Genomic DNA, 27,859 nt, shown 5'->3' with positions numbered 1-27,859 from the left:
CATCTGCATCAAAAATAGTTTCCAGGTCTTTTTAAATTTCAGTGCTGCGCGCAGAGGTGCTTCTAGGGTGGATGTCCATTCAAAGGTTGGAGCCTTCATTTCTGAAACTCCAAGAATTATTCTTTATGTCTTAAACAGTCATTATGTCACACCTGCACCAAATGGTATTTGGTCATTTTCCACATAACTTAACAGATTCAGATTGAAATTGAAAACGTTGATCTCCGTATGAGTGTAAGAAGGTGAGTGGGAGTAGAGTTGAAACGTGGAGTGCTTCTGATATATTAAGTTGAGCAAGTGTAGCTAATGCAGGTGTGCTATAGGTTTGGCCTTTCATGGCTTTCTCACTTATGTCACTTTGATCCTAGACAATGAGGAGAAAATAGACATTAGTCTACCCTTCAACTCACCACCTCTGGGGAAGGAACGGAAAGACAGGATACAGTGGATGAAACAGAACCGGAGAAACGCAGAGCTGGAAAGAGCATCCCGTCTAAAGACATGTGAGTACTTCAGTGATTCCTCATGTACAGAACTAAGGGCCTGCTCTGCCTCCATGTGAGTGCCTGAGATCATTTCTCTGCCAATGCGTCAGCAATGGAGGGACGTAATTGTGCCACTGTGCATGTAGCTGTGGCCTAACTCTGCTTATGTGAATTACCTGGGGATAGTTCTGCCTTGAGCAACGGCGCCGCCATTTTGGGATTAATAGTTTCAATACCAGAGAGCAGAACTCTGCCTTTGCAGTGGCTCGAATGCCTGGCATGCTTCCAAGGGGCAGAGTAATTGCAGGAGGATAAATCCACACCTGGAATTATTACTGCAGTGAGATACCTCCTGTCATTATTAGGTCAAAGCAAGATAGTGGACCTGATATCTGAAGTAACATGCAGAAGTGGGTTTAATGTTTGTTTATGCATGTTTTTCCTCATTACTTGCCCATTGGCCGGATTTCAGTTACACCTGCTTTTGGCATTTAGTATCTGTCGGAGTAGCATCTTCTAAGTAAATACCATTCTGCTCCACTCCAAATCCGGTGAAAATGGGACATTCTGCTCTACAGTAGGAAAACCTTAGTCCGCTCTGTCTCTGAGCAGTTACTTACTTTGATTCTTGACAGGTTTTGATTCTGACTCCACTGTATTCAGGATTAAACCTAACTCAACAGGTATCCACGGCCACACATACTAAGGGACACGTTCTTGATTAGGTCTGGACTGTCAACATCACTATGTCTCCTGTCTCAGTCTTACCATATACATGGTCCGATCACAAAATTCAAATTCACAGTTCAAGATAATTTCCTGAATAAAAACCCCAGCCTAGCTGGGTGCACTCGCAGAAATTGGAACAAGATCGAGAAACCTTTATTTTTTGATTCACTCGCTAATTCAACTTCTCCGGGCAACTCTTCAATTAACCTGGCTGATGCACAGCTAACTAGTTGGTTACTGGCCGCCAGCGACAAGTTTGCTCCCCTTAGGAAGATCCATGCCCCCCGCCGCCATGATGCCCCTGAAATGGTTTTCCACTGAGCTGAAACACCAAAAATTAGCCTTAAGACATTTGGAAAAAAAGTGGCGAGGTACCTACAAACAGTCCTACTTAAACTCCTTGAAAACGTATAAAAAATCTATTCTAACGGCTAAAGCGGCGCATTTTTCATCTAAAATTCTGTCAGCAACTAACCGCTCGGAGATCTTTCATATTGTGAATGAGTTATCTAACCCAGACAGAATATCATGTAAGCACTCCCCCTTTTGTAATGCATTGAATCTCTTCTTTATTGACAAAATCAAGTCCAGTATCCCGGTCTGTCAAAATCTGGACTTTAGTTCTCATCCCATTCTAAACCATAGCTTTTTTATGCATTTCCCCACAATATGTGAGCGCACTTTCATAAATCTTCTTTCGAAAGTCAAATCGGGTTCTCCCACTGACTGTTGCCCTCCCAGCATTTTGAAGGAAATCTTTACTAACCTTTCTAGTCCTGCTCTTAATCTCTTAAATGAGTCCCACTGTCCCTTCAACTTTTAAAGAGGCAATCGTTGTTCCTCTTGTAAAGAAGGTGGGATCTGATCCGCTAATTCTGACAAACTACCGCCCAATCTCCCTTCTTCCTTATCTAGCTGAGATCTTGGAAGCCTATGTCAGAGGTTGTCTTACAGACTTCTTGGAGAAATCTGAATTCCTTGATTCCCATCAAGCTGACTTCTGCCCAGCGCACTCTACCGAGGCGGTAATTCTCACAGTATTGGATAGTCTTCGTGGTGAGTCGATAGTGGGTCCTCACAGGCCTTTGTCCAGCTTGATATTTCCTCTGCCTTCGACACGGTCGATCACTCCCTCTTGGTCGACAGTGTGAGGGGCGCAGGAATTCGGGCCCTGCCTTAAGCTGGATCAGCTCCCTTCTGGAAAACCCCTCCCAGGCAGTTTGTACAGCCCAGTTTACTGCCTCAAGAGTTAAAATCTCTTGCGGAGTCCCTCAGGGCTCCTCACTCTCTCCCCTGTTGTTTAATCTCCACCTCCTCCCTCTTGTCTGAGCTCTGAAGGAGCGTAAAGTCTGCACCTTCAATTATGCATATGATTTCCAACTCATCTTCTCTACCAGTAACTCTTTGGAGTCGGTTCATGCTTTTCAATCTACCATGCTGTTCATCAGTCAATGGATGAACAAGAACGATCTAAAACTTAATCCAGACAAGACGGAGCTGGTCTTAACAGGTGGCATTGCTAAAAATCCATGGGGACCCCACTTCTGGCCTAGGGAGCTGGGTCTGCTCCCCGTCCCTTCTAGCTCGGCTAAACGCCTTGGGGTGGTTGTCAGTCAGGATCTCACTCCTGAAGGCTCAGATCAGATCGGTGATCTCCACCTGCTTTTTTCAACTTCGCAAAATAAAAAAGATCCGTAGATTTCTCACTCACGACGCCTAGATTCAGGTGATCAACGCCATGGTCATGTCCCATGTCAATTCATTATACTTTGACATCCCTCTCTATCTTTCCAGACGTCTACAGATAGTACAAAACCAGGCTGCGCGTCTGATTGTTCACCAGCCTTGGCATCATCATATCACTCCTCTCATGAAGCAATTACGCTGGCTTCCGGTTGTTCAGCGGTGTGCTTTCAAGATTGGATGTCTTATTTTTAAGTCACTTAACGGAAGGAGCCCGAAATTTGTTAATAATATGATTAACAAATACGCTCCCACACAAAATCTTTGTTCAGCTCACAAAAATCTACTACTTACCCCTCATTTTAGACTAAAGAGTACCGGTGGTGCCAGGTTTTCCACCTTGGCCTCCATATTCTGGAATTCCCTTCCCTCCGAAATCCGCTTCTGCACCTATCTCCTTGGTTTTTCCGACAGGCTTTCTGAACCTTTCTCTAGGACTTGGATCTCAACCAAATTAGCGCCATGAAACCTCCGCGGTGTACGTGTGCTCTATAAATTCATTTTAACATAACATATTCATGAGTTGTTAAAATAACCGAGGAGCCCACATATTAAAGCCTGTATTCAACAGTGTGTTATCCACAAACTTCCAACATTTATATAAAATAACTCTAAATTCTGACCTTAAACCTTGAAATAGCAAATTACATAACAAAAAAAAAGATTCCTAGTAATGCCCAAATGTTCTTTGAGTCACAATTAAAAAAAGAAATGTAACATACAAGTTAGACTTTGTGATGGAATGAAACCTGCAAGAAAATCGTTGAAACAAAAAAAGGGAACTATGGACCAAACGTACCAATGACTTTTGCCGACTGGTTGGATTTTGCGATGGCAAAGACTTCAGTTACACGGAGTTGCAGACATATGTAATGAATATTAATTAGACAGATCACTTTTTTCGACCACTCCTGATGCGCTACAGTCACAGGGATGGTGGTCTGCAAGGAATAGCAGCCCCGTGTTTGCATTTCAAGTGGGTTCTGTTTTTTAAAGCAGCTCATGTTACTTTTAGGAACTGGTGGCGCTCTAATTTTTTTTTTTACCTTTGGTAGACCAGTGCATCTCCCCTCGAGTCACACGTCCTTCACAAAGGGAAAGGTTTCCCCTTCCCCTTTGCGAATCGGTTATTACCCCACCTCGGGAGCAAGTAGCTCATCAGTAGTTTGCAGTTGAATTCTGAAACCATTCATAGATGCCATGCCGAATCGCAATTAGGAAGGGACACCCCTTCCAAATTGAGATTCAGTATGGATCGCTAAATGCATTTTGCGATTCGGGAAGGTTTCTTTGACTCACAAAATAGGTTTAATACATTTTTCTGTTGCAAATCCTGTGACTTTGTGAATCATACGGTTTGCACTCGCAAAATCGCTTTGTGCATCTTGCCCCAAAATCATTTTTTTCTTAAAATGTGCTTTCTGTTTTAGAATGTATATTATTAATATAGCAAAGTAATTGCATGGTAAGCTATGCCAGTTGGAAGCCTTATTAGGCAGTAAAATGTTTGTGAATAACACTAACAAATCTTCGGTGACATAAGGTGTTTGTAGGGAATGATTGCTCTACAAATAATTGTTTGCTGGTTAGATATTGGGTATAACTGGATGTATCTAAAGGTTTTGATATTTAGCATCGGGTCTGCTTATTTAACGACTGTACCATAAAACACCAGAACACATAAGAGAAAAGTGGAAAATCGTCCCCTAGCCAGCTGATGGTACTATAGAGTATAGGCAAACCTTCTTGGACTATTTTCGGACACCTTTGAGTTCAAATTTAGTTATCTTGGTACTTAATGACTTGGATTACATGTCATTGATTGATTAGGAAACACTTGCCATTACTGGGCCAGGCCCCACATTCTAAAAGCATTACAATTTTATGAGTATACGTTGTGTTTCAGTGATCTAAAATGGGATGAAAAAAGCGCAGAAAAATAGCATTTAATGAAGAGAGTCCCTCCCCAGTGTCTTTGGTATATTTGTCAGCTTCTGATGTGGGTGGGAAAGTAAGGTAAGTGGATGACATAAACATTAATAGTTTTTTGTATTACAAACGACTGTTAAAACAGTGGTGCTTATTCTCAAGATGTACCTCACTGTTCAGAGAGAAGGCAGATCGTGCTATCCTGGTTAAGCAAAGTCTACCTGCAGCATTTCTTCACGCGCCTGTCCTCTTGTGGTTTAGTTGCAAACTTTAAAATGTGTAAGAATCTTTATTTACTCAGTGAGACTCTTGTCCACACAGAACAGAATTCTTTATTGCATAGTTAATAAAAACCATTACAAAATATAAAATACCACAATGATTAAAAAGCAGGGAGATATCACTGCTATATGAAAGGTAAAATGTATAAAATGAAGATATCATTCAGACTTCAGGATAAACTTGTCAAGGACCATGGCTCAGCCACATAGATAAGGAGATCATATTGCAGGTTCAAGGCTTTGCCAATAGCTCTCGCTTTTTCTCAAGATTGGCAGTAAATTTGACTGCTCTGCAGATGAATTGAGGATCCACTGAGCATAGGATTTGTACGATCGCAGACCGACTGGTGCGAATTCCATGTTCCTTGAACTTGGCCTTTAGCCAACTCCAACGTTCCTGATTCAGAACAGGACAAATGCAAATCAGATGGATGAGGTCTTGTCTTCCTGCGCCACATAAATCGCATTCATTACTTTCTTGGGGCCTCCATTTCGGTTGATCAGCATTTGTTGGGAGGTTGCCCAGCCTTAGATTTAGGTATTTACGTTTAATAAATGGCGAGAAAGCGAGGTCTAGATAGGCTGCCGGTACAGGCTTTTTATATGATTGAATTGTCATCCAGGCGTGGGTTCGATGACTAAAGATTAACTTGTCGTTGAGCAACTAGTGCCTGTTGGCAGCCTTCTTTACCACCTGTTTAAACAATAGAACTGGAAGCTTGGTTTCCCAAAGTGCTGCCAACTCGGTCGTTTCTAGTGATAATCTTAAGTACTTGGCATAGTGGGAGTTGGGACTCTTATGGATTGCTTCCCACAGGGCACGATAGACCTCAATTTCCTGATTCATCCAGACATCATACCAAAATTTGACAGTCTCATACTTTTTCAGCAGCACTTGGAATTGCAAACCGAATTCAAGTCTTACTTGTGCAGGTGATGCGTTGTTTGGTAAGGCGAATACACGCTTATAGACTTTCGTTTGTATTTTGTCCATGAGCTGTGCACTCTTACCATGATGTAATACACTCCCGTATGCTATTGTTGGGAGTAGCTTGGCTTTCATTCACAGTTAGCAGGGGGGAGACCAGAGGGCCTTTGAGTTTGGTCGACTAAATTGCTGAATGCGTGCAGCAGAGCAATGCCCTTCTTTTCAATGCCGTTGAGGTGCGTAGAGAAATTAAGGTGCTTGTCCAGTTGTATCCCCAGATACTTATAGTTTTCCACCACTTACAGTTTAACGTTGTCTATTGTGAAAGTTGGTGGTGCTTTGTGGTGTCCAGTTATAACCATGATCTTTGTTTTCTTGCTATTTATTTCTAGCAAGTTCTGTTTTGTGTATCTGGTCAGTTCTTGCAATAGACGTTGCAAGCCTATTCTCGTCTGGTTAAGTAGAACCACATCGTCGGCATAAGATAGATGTGTTACACGGAGATTGCCTAACCGCGGTGGATGAGCATTGGTCTGGTCAAGGCTTGCTGTCAAGTAGGCCATAAATAAATTAAAAAGGTGGGGGGCTAGCACACAGCCTTGTTTTAGTCCATCAAAGGTACTGATCTTCCGGGTTAACCGATGTCAGTTGTCAATCTTTACCTGCATCCAAGTGTTGGTGTACAGGTCGATGATTGGCGTTAGGATTGAGTCTGGCAGACCCTGCTGCTTCAATTTTGTCCAAAGTAATTGCCTACTGACACGGTCAAAGGCCGCCTTGAAGTCCACGAAACAGGTGTAGAGTTCTTGATGGTTTTGTTGACTTTTTTTCAGCAATCGGGCACAGTGCCATTGTATTTGCCATAGTGCCCGTGCCGCGACTAAACCCTGTCTGATTTATCTGGATTTTATTGTTCATATCGGACCATTGAGAAAGATCAGCTAACACCAGGGATGCATAGTATTTTGCTTCAGCATCGATGAGGGCTATCAGGCGATAATTAGTTGGATTTTTGCGGTCTCTGCCATTATAAATTGGATTAATGATAGCTCCCCTCCAGCTTTCTGGGACTCGACCTGTGTTGCTTATTGATCGAAACAGGAGATTGAATTTACAGGCCCAGTACTGGGGGTCCTCTTTGTAAATTGCCTGCGGGATGCCGTTCGGTCCTGGTGCACTATCTTGCCTGCTTTTCTTGATTATTTGTAATATTAGAAGTTCATCACCTGTCCACAACGGTTGGCCCATACCTTCCTGATAGTTGGTCGAAGTGTTTGACCAAACACAAGCCATGCCTTCATGGTCCACTATTCTTGGTGTTTCACTTGCATTTGTTGCAGTTGTTGTCAGGTGTGTCGATGACTTTATTGAAAAGGTATCGACTATATGTTGGGCCCATACAATTTCAGTGATGCAGGTCATACTTATTGGTTGTGCTGAACTGTTCATGGAGTTGACTTGCAACCAGAAAGCCCTGGAATCTGATTTTTTTATGTTGTACAACAGTTTGGTCCAGAAGTCATTGGCTTGGTTTTTTTTCCCGTCCAAATCCGTTTCTTATATTGTTTCCTTTTTATTCGAACTTCTTGCCAGATACTTGGATTTATCCTGTGACCTTGCGCTCGTCTTGTGAGCTTCTGCAAATGTCTCCTCAAGGAGAGTGTGTTTTTTGTAAAATTGGTATTGCTCTTGAAATAGGTCTTCTTTTTAGAGTTGTTACTGGTCCTGGGTAGCTTTTCCAGAAAGTCAGACCAAATTTCGGAGCACAAGTCATTCTCTTGAGTTGACGTTTGGAAGAGCTTCTTGGCGTCCTGCGCTATTTGAGAAAGTGTGTTGCTCGTCCACCTTAATCGCTTCAGATTGATTGTTGAAGTTTTACCTGCTATCATTGGTGCTTGTAAGTACCTAGAAGAGGTCAATTTCATCTCAATGTGTTGCATTGAGTGATCACTGTCTAGAGAACAGATTATTTGAAAATGTTTAATTAGACTTAGCAAGGGTAATGTTACTGTTGTATAATCCAGGATTGAGCTTGCACTGTGGCCTGTATAGGTGGTGGCGGGGGGTTTATCCTGGTTGGTTCTTCCATTTATTACCCGTAATCCGAGGTGCTCGAGGTCCCACATCAACTGCCTACCCACTTTATCTGTCTTCTTGATCGGTGGAATCTCCTGGGGTTTAACGTCCCACAATTCATTTGCTACGGTAATATTGTCCTCATCTTCCGGATGGTGTAGGAGATTAGTATTGAAATCGCCGGTGACGATAATCTCCCATCTTAGTTGTTCAAGGCGGATATTGAATACAACATTAATAATACGCTGGAAGAGCTCTTTTTTAACTGTGCTTTTCGGGTGGGCATATATGTTAATTAAGATGATAGTTCTGGTTTTGCCCTTTGTTGTGCTCTCCAATTTGATGATTTGCATATCCGGTGCCGATGTGGCCAATTGTGAGGCATTGATCGTCAGCGCAGTGGTTATCTATACCGAGTGCCCCCCCCCCTTGCGCGTCCATAACACTGAGGGCGAGTCGCACTTACGTGGAAGCATAATCTGCCTGGTACATCAATTGGCTCTGTTAACCACGTTTCCTGTAGGGCTATGATGTCGTTTGTATCCCAGGTGGCTGTCTTTCTGCTATTGTTTAGGATATCTTTTGCTCCTGCGATGTTCCAGGAGAGAAGGTTTATTAAATTTCCTTCGATCTCGCCTGCCTGGCAGTGGGTTCAATTACCGTTGGTACACATTTTCTGTGTCAGGTGTTCGTTGTTGACTGATTCAGCCCCCCTGGCACCTTGAAGTGCTGAGTCTGTGGATCGACTTATCCGCGTGTAGTCTTCTCTTTTGCCACATTTCTTAGCAGGGGAGACGGATAACCCAGTTTTACTTCTTCTTTCAGAGTAATTCCCCACTCTTCAAATTTAACCATTTCAGTAAGAATACTTTTTACTATTCCCACGTTCCTCCAGGTTGCAAGTGTGCCTTCCTTTGCCACGTTGTCCCCTAAAGTAATAAATTCGATTGATAGTAGATCAGCTGATGTTAAGTGGCTAAGACTTGGAATTGCAGATGTCAGATGGAGAATATTCCCTCGGTTTAAAAAGTCTTGTGAACCTTGTGGCTCGTAGTTGGGGACGAAAAGTAACTTTCCTGTTGTTACTGTTTTAGTCTCAGTAACTTGCTCACGGATTATATGTGTTTTGTCATTTGGCCAAGGTTTCGTTGATTTGTGACTTTCATAGTCCTTTGCGTTAACATGCAGATATTTTGCTATTTGATTGTAAGCATCATTCTGGGTTTGCGTAATTGACATACTAGCCGTAGCCTTTACTTCCCAGTCTGCTCGTTTTGGACCGGCCTGTTCTAAGTGATGCCCATATTCTGCGGCGGCAATCACAGGGCAGGGTCCTATCCTTTCTGCGTTTGTTATTTCTGTGCTTTGTTGCATTACATTATTATCTGTGGTTATCGTTACTTGTATTTGATCGTGAGTGTTTCTGTCCACCTTTGTTATTATTTGTCTGTTGTTTTTGTTGTCACTTTTCCCTGATGTGGGATTGGCGCTTGGAATGGTGATCAGAATAGAGGCCGCTTTATGATTCATATCCGCACCTGTAGCGACCACACATTAGGGTCCGCGATTGCTTGCCTCGCACCTGTTGTGTTCGTGCCCAATTATGGAGTACTTTTTATCCTCATGTGATGTACGTTCTTTTTTGTTGGCGGAGGTTGAACCCCGTTTTTTGCGGCTCGCACTGCAGACTCTCTGGAGTTTTATTTAATTGTGTAACGTTGCTGGCCCCTTGATCCGTACTCCATTCTATACAACTTGAGGTAGTCGATGAACTCATGTGATCAATGTTGGTGGAATTCCCAGCTCCTAAGCTTTTAGCTAGGGCATCCCCCTCTGTGTGCGTAGATGTTTTTGATGATGTCATATGGGCAGGATCATTAGAGCTTATAATCATGGGTTTTTGTCCCTCTTCTTTGGGTAAACTCTTCCAATCTTTACATTCATTTTCTACCCTTGTGGATGGCTGGTGTATCCCCTCTTTAGTATTAGATTCATGTTTTGATTTTGTTTTGGCCCGATCATAAATAGAAAAATTAACCAACGTCTGCTTATTTGCAGGTAAACAATTTGACAGCTGATTTGTTTTTTCTCGCCCGTTTTTTCTGCCGCTTAGTTAGACCTTTCTGGTTATTTTAATATTTTGCCCCATCCTGGTTGGATTGATCTATTTCTAGTAGTTTAAACAGTTGTTTTGTCCAACAGAAGGAATAACAGGTTTTGTTTTCAGTTCCTCTGTTATTTCATCAAGTATAGTTGTTGGTTTATTTTGTTTCTTTTTTTGGTCTGCTATTTTCTGTACCGGTGCTATTGTTTGGTCTACGTTGCTCTTTCTAGCTTTAGCTATATCATTTTTTTGTATGTTTTTACAACGGTCAAAAGAAATAAGATCGCTTCTAGTTGGTGTACTGTTATCGCTCTGGTTAGCGTGCTTCCATTCCTGTAGGATGTCTTTAAGTATTGATGGCAAATCCTTCAGTTTTTCCAGTATTGGATAGCAAGTACATGTCTGGGGTGAAGCCCAGGGATGAATCTGATCCTTAAAGATGTTAAATGTGCTGGCCATGGTGTCTAATTGTTTGTTTATACCAGATATATATTCCGCCATTGTGCTCATAAGATGTATTTGAATATCGAGTTTGTCTGACTGCATATTGAGAGTTTTGATAGAAGTTTCCAGTATGCACCCCAGTGCACTGTGTAATGTAATTATAGATTCCAAGTTTTCGTTAATGTCATGCCCTACTTCGTGCTGGTGCTGGTTCACTTTATTGTGATTGATGTTGATTTCCCGATGTGCTTGTTCCTTCGGTGTTGTGACATTTTACCGCTCCTTGATTTTTTTTTTTTGCTGTATTTCGGGACTTTTTATTATTGCTATATCGGCCAGAGTTGAAATACATGAGATTTCTATTATTGAAGGTTCCTTTTGACCATCTACATCATGACCATTTGTTGAATCTGTAAGTGCATCAATGACCGCTTCCTGATTCGATCCGCTGGATATCTTGGTTATGTTTTTGATTAGAGGGTCCTTAATTAAGGGGTTTATTGTATCCCAACCGTTTGGTGTTGCTTCCTGGACCATCTTTGTAGTAGTTATTGATTTATTGTGGAATTTTATTTGCTCGGAATTACTTTCGGTTGCATTGATGTCCGAGTGATCTTTGTGTATTGTTGTGCTTCCTTTGTTATGTGAGGGCGTTTGGGGCGCCCACCAGGGGTTACACTCCTTTGTCTTTTCTGTAGATGTTATCAATACTTGGCTTAAGCATGAGTCCAGCCTTGGGGTTGAGTGGCTGTTTGGATGTACCTTGTATGCCGAGTCATGCGTGCTAGTATTGTGACGTTCGTCACTATTGCTTGTGGCCTGTTGGCTTCCAGTCATTGACTGATCTTGATTTATGTCACTAGTTGATAGAACTGGTGTTGTAGAAATCCTTTCAGTTTTATTCGGTTTTTTGTTTGATGTACGTTTTATTGAGTATACTTCAATAGGGCAATCCAAGGTCCTATTGGATACTCTTGATGATGTTAGTGGTTTCTCTTGTCCTTGAACTGGGTCGAGTCTTTTATTTTCCATATGCACTTGGGCTTGAGTTAGTATCATGTATTTATTTTTCTCCTGGGTAGCATCCCCACACTTAGGGGTTTCCTCTGTTCCATTAGCCCTTTCTACATTGGTGTTAGAAATGAACAGAGGAGTCCTTGTGTCCGTCGATTTTGTACTTACTTTGTTTGGCAACATTGGTTTTTGCAGTCCATTCGGATCTTGCCGGCATTGTGTATATAGCTTATACAGGGTCTTTCAAAAATGAAAATTTGCCGGTAGGGTTCATAGTACCAAAATTGAGTAAATAGGAGGGATTAATGTAGTGGTCGCACTACCCTCTGGGGGGGGGGGGGGATTGGGGGGGGAGTGGAAGATTTAGTCTTAGCTTTTTTCTTTGCATTTTTTGGTGGATTCGTTCGTGTTCTCCCAGACCTCATCTCTTTTTACACCGGCCTTGAGGTTCTGTGGTTTTTTACTCAGTTGGAGGCGCCTTATGTTGGTTAATGTTGGTTAATGCCGAAGAGGTTAAGGCTTCTCCCCCTTTCGGTACTCCTCGTGGGCGTTGGCGTTGCCTGATGCGGTCTGTGTGACTAAGTGTCTGGGTATCTTACGTCTTTGACTCAACCCACCATTATCCACTTATCACACTTGCTCCACTTGCCCCAGGCACCACACCAGTTCAAACTTCCACTCCGACTCGAGCTCTGCTTAGCTTTCCTTGGCTTTACTTGGGCACTTGCTGCTGGTAGTGACACAAGATTTCCCAAAAATGCGCTTAATGGCTGCGCTGTTGGTACATCTATCCGGCTGATTCTCCACTCACTCGCCTTACATCCACTCAGATCTTAGGTACTGGCCAGGGGTGGCCTACAAACGTGGATTGGGTGCAATCCCCCGGCTATCTTGTTTGCGGTAAAGTGCAGTGCTATGCGGTGATGATACAGGTGGTCGGTATGAGGCAGTGTTAGGCAGTGTTTGGCAATGTTAGGCAGTGTTAGGCAGTGCTAAGTACTAAGAAGTACCGGATAACACTAGGTGGGTGAGGCGGGGTCCTGGCTCCCTCTTACCTTTTTGCCCTTTCCCCGCTGCCTGGCCTCACCTTGTCCACAGTTCGCTGTAGCCACCGACCACCGCTCGCCTCTCCGCCACCAGTCACCAGACACCAGCAGCTACCGGTAGCCAGGAGCATATCCAAAGCTGCTGTTGCTGCACCACCGTTACTGCCGCTACCACTGGGGGGACAAGGGGCCCAGAGGAATCACTTTCAGCCCCCAGCTCTCAGCTCTTAACCCTGGCACTGGCTCTGGCTTTCTAACGTCGGTGCCGACACAGGCACAGCTGGCGCACAGCTCAGGGACAACTCAGCTCAGCACAGCACCGAGGCACACCCCCGCCTCCCAGTTCCGGGCTCATTCCACTAGGTTCGGCAGCGTCCCACCTGCGTGGAAAGCGGGGCGGCTTAAGTTGAACTTAAACTTAGATTTATGGCGGCCGTATCTTGGGGTTACTTTTCAACGGTGCAGTGCGGTGCGGCTCGGCGATGCGATCCGATGCTCCGATACTCCAGGAGCCTTCCGGGACTCCACTCGCCTCGCCTCGACGCGTTCAGCTCTCTGGTGACGCGGTCACTCTCTGGCACTCTAGCGACCTCTTGTCCACACGCATGAGACTGTGGTTCTTTGCAACAGAAGGTATCAAACAGTTGAGCAAAGCAGGATAGAAATGCAAATAGCCTGTAACACTTAGAGCTCTCCATGTAATGTTGGAGTTTATATGTTCGGTGTGAGGAAGGTTTTAAACTGATGTGTTTTCATAGCCTCATAGATATAACCTGGATATACGGCAGAGTGATGGCTAGTTTTATATCATTGTATAGAAAGGCATGTAGCTTGGTAGCACAGCAGAAAAAAGTATAATTGGCAGTTTTATTTTTTCTCATTTGATTTTCCCGTTTATCTACATAGTTTACTGCTAGTCTTGCATTTGCACCTGGAGATGATCAATTTGTTATGCACATATGGTAGGCATCAGCAACCAGTCCGGGCTGGTCAGCATAGCTGTTATGTTGCAAACCTCCTTGTGGACTAGGGGTAGGTGCGGACCGGAATAACAGGCGTGGAGGCCGTATGTATTTCGCTATTGTAGCTGTTTTATTATTGTTCGGTATCAGGGTAGTGAAGAGGGGGTGAGCCTGGATGCTGTAAAGTCCTTCCCGAGCGTCGGCTGGACAGAGTTTCTCACGACTGGGAGGGCCTTCCGAGGGAAGAGGTCTTCGGGGTGTCTTCTGGTCGTCAGACGGGATCCGGTTTCTCCTCGGAGGGAATAGAGAGAGAGACAGGGCGGTTAGTCTTTGTTGGGTTGGACCGTCGGAGTACTATCGCCAACACCCGGGTTGTGAGTGGACCAAAGAGAACGTGAGGACGGGGACGGTAAGGGAGGACTCGGAGGAGGGGGGGGGAGAGAAAGGGGAATGGGGAGAGCGTGCCGAGGTGAGGTAGGAGTGTAAGGACTATGGTACAAAGTGTTAGATGAAGTGACACGACTAAGTATTATATACAGTGCTTTGGTGATCTATCAGTGGTAAATACGTATGTACAGCTATATTTACATCTATCTACAGAGAGGCACGGAGAAAAGGTAACAGTGTACTCACGTGCCCCGCCGCAACTCTCCAGCGAGTCGTGGCCGCTCTCCAGCAACCTCCTGAGGACTCCACAAGTCTTCGGTCCAGATGTCCTCCTCTTCCTCGTCGTCTCTCCTCACACTCCTTCCGCTCTCCTTCTCCCGTTCTCTGCACGCTGTCTCCTGCCACGAGTCCGCCGCCTGGAACGCTCTCCTCTCTTCGTCGCCGGCTTTTCTGTGTATCGGGCTGATGATGGGGGCGGGACTTCTGGGGTCACAGGAGTTTGCTTCCGGTTCGGTGCGCGACCCCGCTGGTTGTTCCGTTTCCTGCAGGGAAAGAGAGAGAGGAGGAGTCCTGGTCGTCAGGGACGCGGGAGGGTCAGCGGTCATGGAATCCCTGCTCGGGTGCCGCCCTGTCGAGGTGAGAGGCGCTCCCCTTCCACATCCCCTTTCCCTAGCTGTCTTTCTTGTGGGGGAGGTAGGTGGGGGATATCGAGAAAGATAGTCCGCATTGCCCTGTTCTGCCCCTTTCCTGTGTAATGTTTTGAATCTGTAGGGTTGCAGGGATAGGAACCACCGAAGCACACGGTCGTTGTGGCCCCGGTTTCGGGGCGTGATCTGTATATAGAATAAACTCACGCCCCTCCAGATAATATCGAAGGCTCTCTACTGCCCATTTAATGGCCAGGGCCTCCTTTTCCACTACGGCATAATTCATTTCCCGAGGGAAGAGCTTTCTGCTGAGGTAGAGGATAGGCCTCTTCACCCCTGTCTGGTCTTTCTGGGATAGAACGGCTCCCAATCCCTGGTCTGAGGCGTCAGTTTGCAGGATAAAGGGTTGTGTATAGTCGGGGCTAATCAGGACTGGCTCAGAAACCAGGGATCGCTTGAGTTCGTGAAAGGCTTGCAACATCTGGGGAGTGGGGTGTTGTAGCATGGCGTCTGTTCGTGTGCTTTTCTTCAGTAGGTCAGTCAAGGGGACTGCGGTTTGGGGAAAGTTGGGGATGAACCTCCTATAGTACCCTAACAGCCCGAGGAAGGCACGGAGGTCTTTCTTGGTTTGTGGGAAGGGGATGGCCTGGATGGATGAATTAGAACAGGCCATCCGGCGTGGAGAACGCCGTTTTCTTCTTGTCTTCTTTTTTCGGGGAATCTGCCAGTATCCCTTGCAGAGATCCACGGTGCTAATGTATCTGGCTTTGCCTATATGTTCTATCATGTCGTCTACTCTTGGTAACGGATAGGTATCGAAACTTGAGACTTTATTGACCTCTCGAAAGTCTATGCAAAATCTCGTGGAGCCATCGGGTTTGGGGACGAGGACTATGAGCGAGTTCCAGCTACTGATTGACGATTCTATGATGCCCATTTGCAACATCTGCTTGGTCTCTTCCCTGATAACGTTTCGGCGTGCATCAGGGACCCGGTAGGGCCGTTGCCTCACGGTCTTACCGGGTTCTGTGTGGATGGCATGCTCAATGACAGTTGTGTGCCCTGGTAGGGAGGAAAAGACCGGCTGTGTCGGTGATAGGGTGTTTCTTAGGTCTTGTCTGTTAGTTTCGGGCAGATCAGGGTCCAGACAACACTCAATCGGCAGGGTTTCCCGGCACTGTATACTGGCTAGTACCGGCTGTGGCCCCTCCCACTTCTTCAGGAGGTTCACGTGGTATATTTGTGTCTGGTTGCGGTTGTGGTCCAATTCAATTTCATATGTGACGGGAGTCACCTGTCTCATTACGGGATATGGCCCTTGCCACTGGCCTACTAACTTGTGGTCGGAGGAGGGAATGAGGAGCAGTACTAGGTCTCCGGCAACAAAGGACCTCACCTTGGCTCCCCGGTCGTACTGGCGTTTTTGGGTGGCCTGAGCGGTCATCATGTTTTGCCTTACTATATCTCTGATTTGACCTAGGTGTGTTGTAAGGTTTGCAACGTATTCTGGTAGAGGCCGGGTGCGATCAGGCTCGGCCTTCCAAGCCTCCCGGGCCATATCCAAGAGGGTCCTGGGTGCCCTCCCATACAGGAGTTCGTAGGGGGAGTATCCAGTACTACTCTGGACCTTGCATCGTATCGCAAATAAGGCTAAGGGCAACATTTGTTCCCAGCGACGGCTCTCCAATCCTAACAGCTTCTTGAGGGTGGTTTTCAGGGTGGCGTTATACCGCTCCACCAGCCCATCGGTCTGGGGGTGGTAGGCAGAGGTCCTTATCTGTTTGATGCCGAGGTGGGAACACACCTGGCGCATAAGGGAGGAGACAAACGGGGTGCCTTGGTCTGTCAATATTTCACGGGGAAAACCCACCCGGGTGAAGATGGTGACGAGTGCTTTAGCAATGTTCTGGGTGGTTGGGTGGCGTAAGGGAACGGCCTCAGGAAAACGGGTTGCGTAGTCCACGAGGACAAGAGCATATCTACACCCGCTCCTTGAGGGTAACATGGGGCCTATAAGGTCCATCCCCACCCTACTGAAAGGAACGTCGATGAGAGGGAGGGGTTGGAGGGTACTTTTGGGGGCCGGTACCGACTGTTCTTTTGACATACCGGGCATTCACGGCAGTATTGACTCACTTGTTTGTACACACCAGGCCAGTAGAACTTTTCCAAAATGGTCTGTCCTGTTTTATCATCTCCGAAATGACCCCCTAACAAATTGCTATGAGCCAGGAACAGTACTTTGTCGCGAAAGGGACCGGGAACGAGCAGCTGAGGGTTTTGTTGGGGTCCACCTTTCCTGTATAGCAGACCGTTCTTTTTGAAGAAGTAAGGACATACGTGTAGTGGCTCTTTGTTTTCCAAGGCACGGCCCCAGGCGTCCTGTAGCACCGGGTCTTCTTGTTGTGCAGCTCGATATTCACGATCGGATTCCCAAGGATGGTTGTCCACCTGGACAGGATAGGCTGTGGTGTGGGTCCTCTTCTCTTTCTTCTTTTGGCCTCTAGATTTCAGGACTTTGGTTGTTGGCTCTATGGGGGGAGGATTTCGAGAAAAGGGAGCTTCGGTCCACCACCTTTCTAAGGAGTCCGTAGCGTCTTGTAGCAGATGCGGAAGACCGCTGTAGTCGCTACCCAGGATCACTTGTTCCGGTAGGTTTGGCACCAGTCCTACTGTAAGTGGTCTTCCTTCTTCCGAGGTGTGCTGTACTCAGACACTGGTGGTGGGATACCTCTTTGTGTCACCGTGTACGCATTGGATGTCCACTGTGCCGGTCACAGGCCCGATAGGGGTGGGCAGCTCCTGAGGCCTTAGGACGCTTTGCCTGCAGCCGGAATCGGCGAGGGCCATCATGGGGTGGCCGTCTATCTTCACTGGACACCGGAAGGGAGGAGGGCTGGCATCCGTGGTGAGACAAACATAGTTCCTGGCAAGCCCTACCTCCATGGGCTCTTCCTTCTGTGGGCAAAAGCGGGCAATATGTCCATGCCCTCGACAGTGATAGCATTGAGGCCCGGGAGGACTGGGTCTCGGCATTACCGGGAATGGAAACAAGGGAACAGGTTCTGGTTTTCAGGGCACGGCAGGCCTTTGGGGGCGAGGGTGACTTCCATGGGGCATCCGGGGAGGGTGTTCGTCTTTTTTCTGGAAGTCTTGTGCTCGGCTGTAGGTGCTAGCGATCTCCACGGCGCTGTCCAGTGTTAGGCGGGCGTGTTGTCACACCCTTTTCTGGGTGGCGAGATGGAGTGAGGCCAAAAATTGCTCCAAATAGATTTTGGAAAGGATCTCCTCCTTTGAGGTCGTGGCAGGCTTCAGCCAGCGGTTGGCCAGATCCTGGATGCGGAAAGACAAAGCCCGGGGTGTCTCCTGGGGTCCTTCGCGGGCTTGCCGCAGTCGTACCCTGTAGGTCTCCTCGTCGATCCCTAGACGCTCCAGGATACAGGTCTTTATGTCTTGGTAAGGTGTTTGTCCCTGTACGTTGGCCTGTTGGTAGGCCGCCTGCAGTTCCCCTGTCAGCAGAGGCCCCAAGTAGTGTCCCCAGCGATCGGCCGGCCATGCAGCGGCTTGTGCCAGACGCTCAAAGTTTGTAAAGAAGAAATCCGGGTCTTCTCCCAGGACGTACTTTTGCAGGACTACAGAGGGCAGAGAGGCCGCTCGTCTCTGCTGTCCCATGACGTCGGCTAGCCTCCCGAGGGCCTGATCCTGAACGGTGCCCTGGTCCTTTAGGACATCATGAAGCTGGCCTCGATCGTCTTCAGCCGTTTTAAGGAAGCGTTCCATCATCTTCCCTAGTAGCTCCTGGCTTTCTGCCAGCTGTTTCACCGCGGCCTCCATGCTTCCGGTATATCCCACTTCTGGCACCAAGTGTGAACTAGGGGTAGGTGCGGACCGGAATAACAGGCGTGGAGGCCGTATGTATTTCGCTATTGTAGCTGTTTTATTATTGTTCGGTATCAGGGTAGTGAAGGGGGGGTGAGCCTGGATGCTGTAAAGTCCTTCCCGAGCGTCGGCTGGACAGAGTTTCTCACGACTGGGAGGGCCTTCCGAGGGAAGAGGTCTTCGGGGTGTCTTCTGGTCGTCAGACGGGATCCGGTTTCTCCTCGGAGGGAATAGAGAGAGAGAGACAGGGCGGTTAGTCCTTTTTGGGTTGGACCGTCGGAGTACTATCGCCAACACCCGGGTTGTGAGTGGACCAAAGAGAACGTGAGGACGGGGACGGTAAGGGAGGACTCACAGGAGGGGGGGAAGAGAAAGGGGAATGGGGAGAGCGTGCCGAGGTGAGGTAGGAGTGTAAGGACTATGGTACAAAGTGTTAGGTGAAGTGACACGACTAAGTATTATATACAGTGCTTTTGGTGATCTATCAGTGGTAAATACGTATGTACAGCTATATTTACATCTATCTACAGAGAGGCACGGAGAAAAGGTAACAGTGTACTCACGTGCCCCGCCGCAACTCTCCAGCGAGTCGCGGCCGCTCTCCAGCAACCTCCTGAAGACTCCACCAGTCTTCGGTCCAGACGTCTTCCTCTTCCTCGTCGTCGCTCCTCACACTCCTTCCGCTCTCCTTCTCCGGTTCTCTGCACGCTGTCTCCTGCCACGAGTCCGCCGCCTGGAACGCTCTCCTCTCCTCGTCGCCGGCTTTTCTGTGTATCGGGCTGATGATGGGGGCGGGACTTCCGGGGTCACAGGAGTTCGCTTCCGGTTCGGTGCGCGACCCCGCTGGTTGTTCCGTTTCCTGCAGGGAAAGAGAGAGAGGAGGAGTCCTGGTCGTCAGGGACGCGGGAGGGTCAGCGGTCATGGAATCCCTGCTCGGGCGCCGCCCTGTCGAGGTGAGAGGCGCTCCCCTTCCACACTTCTAGAATGGCATTACCACCCTTGTAGTGGTTTCCGTTGAAACTGTGTATGATTGAATCATTGTGTAACGTGATGAAAAAAGTGAGACAAAGAAATAAAAATAATCTGATAGTACTTTGAAGCAAGTATTTCCTGGTGCTCCATGTGGCTCCTAAATAAATAAATTGGTGAAATTGAACAACCAGATTCTGGAAAAAAAACAGTGAAGATGAAAAAAATAGATTTGTGAAGTGTAGAACAATCAGCGCTCCCTTCTTTATGCTTTCAAATTGTACTATTAATATTTCTCCAAACAGTGTTCTAAATTACATTTTTATGCAATTAAACAGAGTCCAATGTTAGAAACTACATCAGACCAAACTTGAATAGCCACTGCTTCTTGGACAGAAACGTACTACACAACCAAAATAACATGAGTTAGTGACAAATACATGCCTTGAGATATCGTGTGGGTCTTGCAGCTTTAGCAATAAACATGTTTACTGAACATCCAGGAACCACCAGTGTTTACTTTGTTAATTTTAATTCCAAATAAGCCTTCCAACCAAAGATGAAAAATAATGGAACATTTAGATTAGAGTATTATTTAACATATATACAGAAGAACGCTGATTTCTTTTCACTTCACACTCACACATTCTAGAACTGGGAAGAATGGATTATTCTTAGTGGAGTGCTATCACCCACCTACAAAAATAAATGTAATCAAATTTTATCCTTGGCAGTTCCATCCCCACTATTACTGAATAAAAAGACCCACATTTTCTTTAAGTTGAAATATAAAACTATGGTTAAGCGCTATGAAATTAATATAGAATATTTGAGGTTGATTTATAGACCTGCTCTGAAGTTTGGGATATCTGCTATGCTTATGCCACAACTGGAGGAATATAGAGAGAATTAAATTATTTTGTGAGCAGGACCAAGTTATGAGAAGACATTAATGGAATCTCTGCATTAACCCATGGAACTAATACTAGAAACAAATTGCTTGTTTGACTTAACTATGTACAAAATCGCTACCACTGCTTTATGTTTATTGGAAAAAAATAAAATAGAGCTACATGATGGGAAAAAAACATAAAGACGAATAGTGTCTGATGAGTGAGTCCCATCGTCTTTGGTTGGCCTCACTTTCTGGAGTGGTCTTGAACCTTTTTCTGAATATTTGGAGTTTCTTCTAGGATATAACAGTTGAAATGTGGCTAGATTTGTTTCAAGGGATAAAAAACTATCACACTAACTAGCTTGTTGATAAATTATTTTGAATTAACCCTGTCAGCATGTAACACCGCACTGTGCCGTTGTTCTTTTTCCCCTGCATTGGGGTAAAAGGTAGAATTATTCTCTCATATTAGCGATTCAACTAGTTCTGTGAAGATAGTTAACATTATCAGAAAGTGTGTGCTGATTCTTGAGCAACTACACTTGTCAGTGAAAATGCAGTGACCCTTTGAATTCTAATATTTGTGACTTTGTGTCTTACTGTCAGAAAGAAGATAACTATTTCAGAACAGTTCCACTAATTGCTAGGCATGAGTACGAAATGTCAGATAAACTAATGATTTACCTGTTTAAATGTTACTGGAAATGCAACAAGTAACGATAAAATACAGGACATACCTTTGTCCATAGTATGCTGCCGCATACTGTACCTAAAGGTACTAACTGTCTGCTTGAGCTGGGCCAACCTCCCTCTTTGCTGCCTTGGGTTTTTTCATTATTTGACAGTTGAGAGGGATCGATTGTCCAGCCATCTCCTTAGAAAATGCTGTATTCCAGAAGGAACATGATTTATTGATTTATTGGCAGTTTTCACTACTACTTCAATACTGTTCTCATGTTGGAAATCATACCCATATAAGCACACAATAACCACATTCCATAGCATTGTACACCTTGGTGCAGGCTTCTCTCACACAATTAGCCGTTCTCCTCTTCAGACTGCAGGTTTGCTTTAAGCTCTGCTTATCGGAGGGTTTAGAAATTAACAAAATTGGTGGATTGTTCCCTGGACAGAAATTCTGCTGAAAAGCATCAGTCTTCTCATGAGGTTCAGATTTTTTTCTACTATGGTACAAAATTGCTGTGCAGTACTATGCTCTTTCTTGTACTGTAAAGTGTTGTTAGTCAAGCTTTGTTTCACAGTATGTTTTCTGATGTGAAGTTTGTTGCAAAGTTTTTGTTTTCATCGTGAAGCTGTGTTGTACGTATAGAACACATAACTGATAACTGTGTAATATCGTCCGGTATTGTCATGAACGGGTTGTGGTGATATCATAAACCACAAAGGCGTGGTTGGAAATGTCAGAACCCCTAGATGGCAATATTATGTAATTTTATTTTATATGCCGTTGGGCAGCTATCCTGAAAAAGCTAATTTCTTGAAGCTGCAGCTAATAATGGACACTGACTGTATTTATAATGTTTAGGCTTTCAAAGTCGAAGTAAGTTTATTTCAGTTAATAAAAACCATATTATATTGCCAAGAGGTGATGATGACATGTTAAAATTGCAAAGTGACTGGATACCAAAAAAAGACTTATTTCTAACTGATAATATATGGAATAATTTCGAGCACATTTCTGTTTGCAATATAAAGATTAAAAATTGTATATAAATGAGAATTAAAAACGTGAGCGCTGCTCTTTCTTATTTCCTTAGATTTAAAAGTAAATTTGTATAGGGATAGCGCCACATAAAAAACAAATTGCAACAAAATTCATAGAGGAATACAGTAACAATTAAAATGTCAACTAAGGTCATCAAACTCACAATAGCTTTGTTTAGTGCTTGGGCAGGTCGGGCTGGACTGTTCCCATTGGGCGCAGGGTCAAAACTGATTTGCATATGGCTAGGTTCAAACTGGAATGGCATGGTGAGCAAAAAAACAATGGATTTAGGCCCAGATCTCTGTACTGGGGTGAATGTAAGACCTTGTTCTGCATTCTGTCCATCAATTGTTCTTTCTGCATTTGTTTAGTGATTCCCCTGAGCAAAAAACTGTTTAGCAGATAGTCAACGGAATTCTAAGTTTGTTTAAAGTGACACTGTGCCCTTCCGTTTCCTCCTTGTTTCCAGGTTAAAGTGCATACGTGTCTGTACAAATTCGTCTTAAGTGCATACAGGTTTTGGGCAAATAATGCATCCGCATCCATGTGTTATAATTTCCTTGGCCAGATGTAATCAATGTTATAACAGATTTATTCAAAATGTCACTTTGCCATTCTATTCCCGCAGTCCGACCAGAAATGCAGACTTATATTGATTCAGGTTAATTGATTGGAGAGCTACATGGCAGTCATCGGGCCTTTTGCTGACAATAACTTGTCAACTTTATGAAAGCATTTTTATAAAGGCTGCTATTTTTGGAGATTCTCTTTTCATTCAAAAAAGTAAAACATGCCGACATTTTCTAATACCATGTTGATTAAAAATTATTTTCAGTAATGTCTTACATTCGGCTAACAGAATGGGACAGAATGATAAAATGTGTGAAAAGCTTTCTTCATGTAAATAGCATGGTCTAAATTTAGTAATCTGTGGTTTCGGCCGCCATTTTGTGGTGTATTCAAGTGTTTGACATAGACCAAAGCGCAGATGAAGTTGCTTATTTTTGTAGAAAGATCTAAGTTGAGTTGTTAAATATGGCTGTGGATGAGACTACTTATAGCAGTCAGTGATCGTCCATGTGTGACTTCTTTTGCTGAGCTCGTCCTTGTCTCTGTGCCATGACCACCTTCTTAATTGTTTTATTTATTGCGTTCTTAAAGGAGCAGTGGGTCAGAGACAGATCCCACAGCTCCTTTGCTTTCAGCTCCTTCTGCGCCACATCAAGGGCCCAGCACAGTTATTTGAATTGGTCTGAGCGCCAGTTTGGATTTCTTTCCACATCAGAGCGCAATGTGGCTTCGCCTGAAGACTTTAAAAGTGACATATATTTGAGTAATGAGCCTTTTTGTGTTAGATTTTGGCTGTTCAGGCCGAATCCAAGTCGAATCTCAGAAGGCGACACATTCTGGAGAAGATGGAACAGGAGATGGAATACCTTGTTTTGTGCATAGTTAATGAAAGCCCCAAACTTTCCTGGAAAGGCTTCTGTCTCATAGCAAGTGTCGGGAAGAACCTGCCCTTTATTACAGTGAGTGCTGCAGGAAGGTCGGGCTTTGTTGTTTTCGATGTATTAATTGAAATGCTGATATCAAGGAAGCAATTCTTAGTTTCAGTGAGTTAAGATGGCGCGGCAGCTGATCTTGCAGATGCCAAGATATTTATATGATGAGCCTCGAAGAATTGATTGCCCACACAAAGACCAACTCCCCAATATGGTTTCTGCATAGGCCCAGCCTGTCATATTTTAACCCCCTCACCCCACACACACAGCAACGTTTGCACATAAACCAATGTTTGCACTTTGCACTTTAATTCTTTTTATTCACTCTCTCAAACAGATTGGACAGGTCGCAGGATTTCAGACTCTCACATATAGTCTGCAACTATGGCTTCTTACTATTGTATAACGTCATATTTGCTCATGGGCAATAATGGTGCTCCTTCTCATCTTTTATTAACTGTTTTATTGCTTAAATTGTTATAGTTTTAACCAGCTAAACAATAGATTATCTTAATTGAATTAGACTCCTCTTCTTCTTGATTTCCCTGCTAAAAAGCACAACCTGAGACTTTAAGTTGATGATCATTTCGTTTTTGATGCAATAAAGATTAAGATGGTTAAGTAGAACCCAGGGTTTGAGAATGGGAATTGACTGCGTTTTGGTGTGTACTTAGATCCACCAAGAAGAGATTAAAAAGAATGGTTGCTAAGACGCAGCCTTGCTTCAAGCCTCTCTTTATTGGAATTTTAGGAATGTTTAGACTCTGTTTACCTTTCTTGAAGGGATTGTTAATAAAAAGAATGGTCAGTGGTGAGGGTCAGTAGATTTAGGCTATTTTGTGGCTGCACTGTTTTTCCAGTTGGATAAAAGTAACACTAACAGTGAATGTGATGATTAATTTGCATTTTTGCTGTATAATTTACTCTTCTTTGCTACATAATTCTAGTAGCCTTGACCGTGTTAAATCTCAGAGTAGTTTGGGACTGTCATTATGACGATGAATTCGTTTTTCCACATTTAAGGTGAAATATTCAATATTTCATGGTTCCTTGTAAACAAGTTTTTATAGCACTGTAATTTGTGCAGTACAATCACCAAAAGATGTAAAAAAATAATATATTTTTATATGTGAGGAAATTCTTATACCCACAATTCTGCTTTTCCTTCAGTGCAGATCCCTCTGCATGACGTGAGGGCAGAGTGGGAGAGAACCACTGGACCACTTCACCTACAGCGTACTGCAGAGCATTATGGGATATATCGTGATTTGTTTGATGCTGCTACATTCGTTCCACGAGTGCCTCTGCGAGTTGAGTACAGCCAGGACCAACAGTGGGTCATGCCAGTATATCATGGGAACGTTGTTACGCCCTCCGAGGTAACTATCACATGGGTAATAATGATGTCAAATGTCAAACGTTCTTGTATAGCGCACAACTCACCGTGAGGTCTCATGGCTGATGTACTCTTGTTATAATGTTGTATAGGTCATGACTACACTAGCTGTGTAATACATGCTCACGATCTACTCCCTGTACCTGATCCCTAACCTGAAGAGTGGTATTCCGTGTGGGTTTTAACCTTTCATTTTCCTCTTCCTGGAACACCCAGGGCAGGAGATCAACAGACATAACCGAATACTGCCCTCTCTTCAGTGGTTGTCAACAGACTATCAAATTCCGCGCTAGTTGTGTTTAAATAGTACAGGAGGCAAGTGAATCCGCGGACTGCAGTGCGCTGCCGGGCCGAGACGTGGAGCACGTAGCGCGGCAGGCCAAGCCGAGTAGACCCGATTGCACTACACTCGGAGCCTTGGACTACCAACAGCAGCCGGTGCCTTACGAGGTCGACGCACATCATCCCTGTTACAAGGAGGCTGGCACGGTAGGCTGCGGGAGGCAGTTGAGCACGTCGGGGGCGGCCGTGCAGTGACATACTGAGTGCGGTTTGTGTTGGCGACCGGGGGGGGGGGGGCGGAACAGGCTCGCCGGACGACGCGATGTATTGTGCCTGAGCACATCCACGAACAGTGCCGCAGTGACCGGCTGACTTGCACTTGAGTGAAGTGCTCGTGCAGGCCAGACACCGGGAGAGCTGGGACCGCCCTACCTGCACGTCGAAACTGCAAAAAGCACAAATGGGATCAATTTCCAATATTTAAATGATAAGGGACTCCAAATTCCCTTATACTCAGAACAGAAAGTCTCCACACCAATTTTAATTTACATCAATGATTGCATACCTATTCATTAGCAGGATTACCAATTTTATTTATAGTAATCCATCATACAAGTAAATGCTTTTGGATAATCATATCAATAACATACAATTTACACACATTATATATATATATATATATATATATATATATATATATATATATATATATATATATATATATATATATATATATATATATATATATATACACACATATATCTGCAACAAATATGTACAACTGATAACAGAAACACACAAGAATTATTACATTCTTGTCAGAAACCTTTTCATCCTAAAGGTCGCACTAAAAAAGCAGTGCCCCCCTATTTGTTCAGGGAGTACACCAAGAGGTAGTCCTGTATATACACAATCAATTCTAATCAATCCAGAACAAAAGATCAACGATTGTGATGAATCAAAATCTACAAATTAGAACAATATCCTCAGACTCCTCTTGTAAAATGAAGCATGTCGACGCAGACGCGTTTCGGCCTCCAGGTATCTTGGCCTCCTCAGGACGAGGGTGAAATTAAAAAGTCTGATATCCAGCTCTTTGTTGGGCTTATAATTACTGTCGGGCAATTCAAGGGTCCATTTCCTAACATCAGAGAGAAAAAGTCTCAGCCATGGGCGCCCCACCCGGGAAAAATCTCTTCCCTTTCCTTTCTCGACGGTCTCCCGATTCTGATTCCTAAATTATTTGAGAACGGGAACGGCACTTGCTCCTTACTCCTACCAGACGCGCCTGCACGTCGGTCAAGGACACTGCTATAGCCGGGAATTTACAGCGCACGGGCCTGGATGCGGGTAACTTGGGACGGCGGCTTGATGTGTGGGATCGCAGGTACTGATGAAGACACATGTTACTGTATAGTCCTAAAGCAGGAGATAGGTCCCCTGAACACACGCCCTCTTAAAATAAAATCGCCTACCACTACATATCATGCTCTCACTTACACCTACATGAACTGCACGCCTCATGGTCTGTTGTGACACTGTGGGATAGTAATGCCTGGAAGCCGCAGCAGCACGCCCATATGGGGCCACAGGGACCGGACATCTAATACTGCGCTAGGGTCCCACTAGTCAAGAACACTGGCAGCGACTGCGTTGCAGTCAAGGGAGCGGCAGGGCATCCGTGCTGCAGCTCAACCCACGTAGAAAGCAATAAAGCAAAAGCCCTTGTAAATGTGGATTGAAGCCTCAGTGGTGGATCAATAGGCAACTCGGGTGAGCTGAATGGTGACATACAAGTGCTGGTCCTCTGGGCTGTGCCCTGCTGATGCGCCTCCGACCTGAGGTATTGAACACTCAGAGGCCTTATCATAGTTGAGGCTACTAGACAGACTACACTACTGCTGGAATATGGAGAAGACGGACCGCACGCAACTGAAAATAAACTTTGATCAAGCTAAAAAACAACAAGATCTACATGTTGGTGATCAATCTATAACTCAACTTGTGCCGGAAGCCACAGGAGGCATAACAAATGGCGACATACAATCCATGTTCTCTAAAATTCCGTCCGCACTCACCGATATAGACGGGAAGATTGACTCCCTGACATATAGGGTAGACCGGATGTCCCAAAGACTTGACAAACATACAGAACGCATTGATATGGCGGAACGGAGAATATCTGAGACAGAAGACTCTCAAGTGCAACTGCAAGCGAAGCAAACGAAGATAGAGAGACAACTGGCGGCAATGACGACAAAGTCTGAGGATTTGGAAGAACGGTCGAGGAGGGGCAACATCCGTATGATGGGAATTTCAGTAACACAAACACAGGCCCAAAGGAACAATATGTTGAAAGGCTGCTGATTTCTATGCTGGGAAGGGACACTTTTTCGGAGGTGTTTATTGTCGAGAGAGCCCATAGATCATTGGCG

The 27,859-nt window shown here is 44.9% G+C and overlaps 1 protein-coding gene across 1 annotated transcript in view; it reads left to right on the top strand.

Moving 5' to 3' along the window:
* Nucleotides 1-27,859, top strand: part of MRPL38 (mitochondrial ribosomal protein L38) — a 64,842-nt gene that overhangs the window by 14,695 nt on the left and 22,288 nt on the right. Inside the window, exons 3-4 of the mRNA XM_078654556.1 lie at nucleotides 369-503; nucleotides 24,917-25,125. Coding sequence (XP_078510682.1) covers nucleotides 369-503; nucleotides 24,917-25,125 — 344 coding nt within the window. The remainder of the gene's footprint in view (nucleotides 1-368; nucleotides 504-24,916; nucleotides 25,126-27,859) is intronic.

The sequence above is a fragment of the Lissotriton helveticus genome, chromosome 7 (assembly GCF_964261635.1).
Source record: "Lissotriton helveticus chromosome 7, aLisHel1.1, whole genome shotgun sequence".
NCBI classification, from domain to species: Eukaryota; Metazoa; Chordata; class Amphibia; order Caudata; family Salamandridae; genus Lissotriton; species Lissotriton helveticus.
This window is presented reverse-complemented; position numbering and strand designations above follow the sequence as displayed.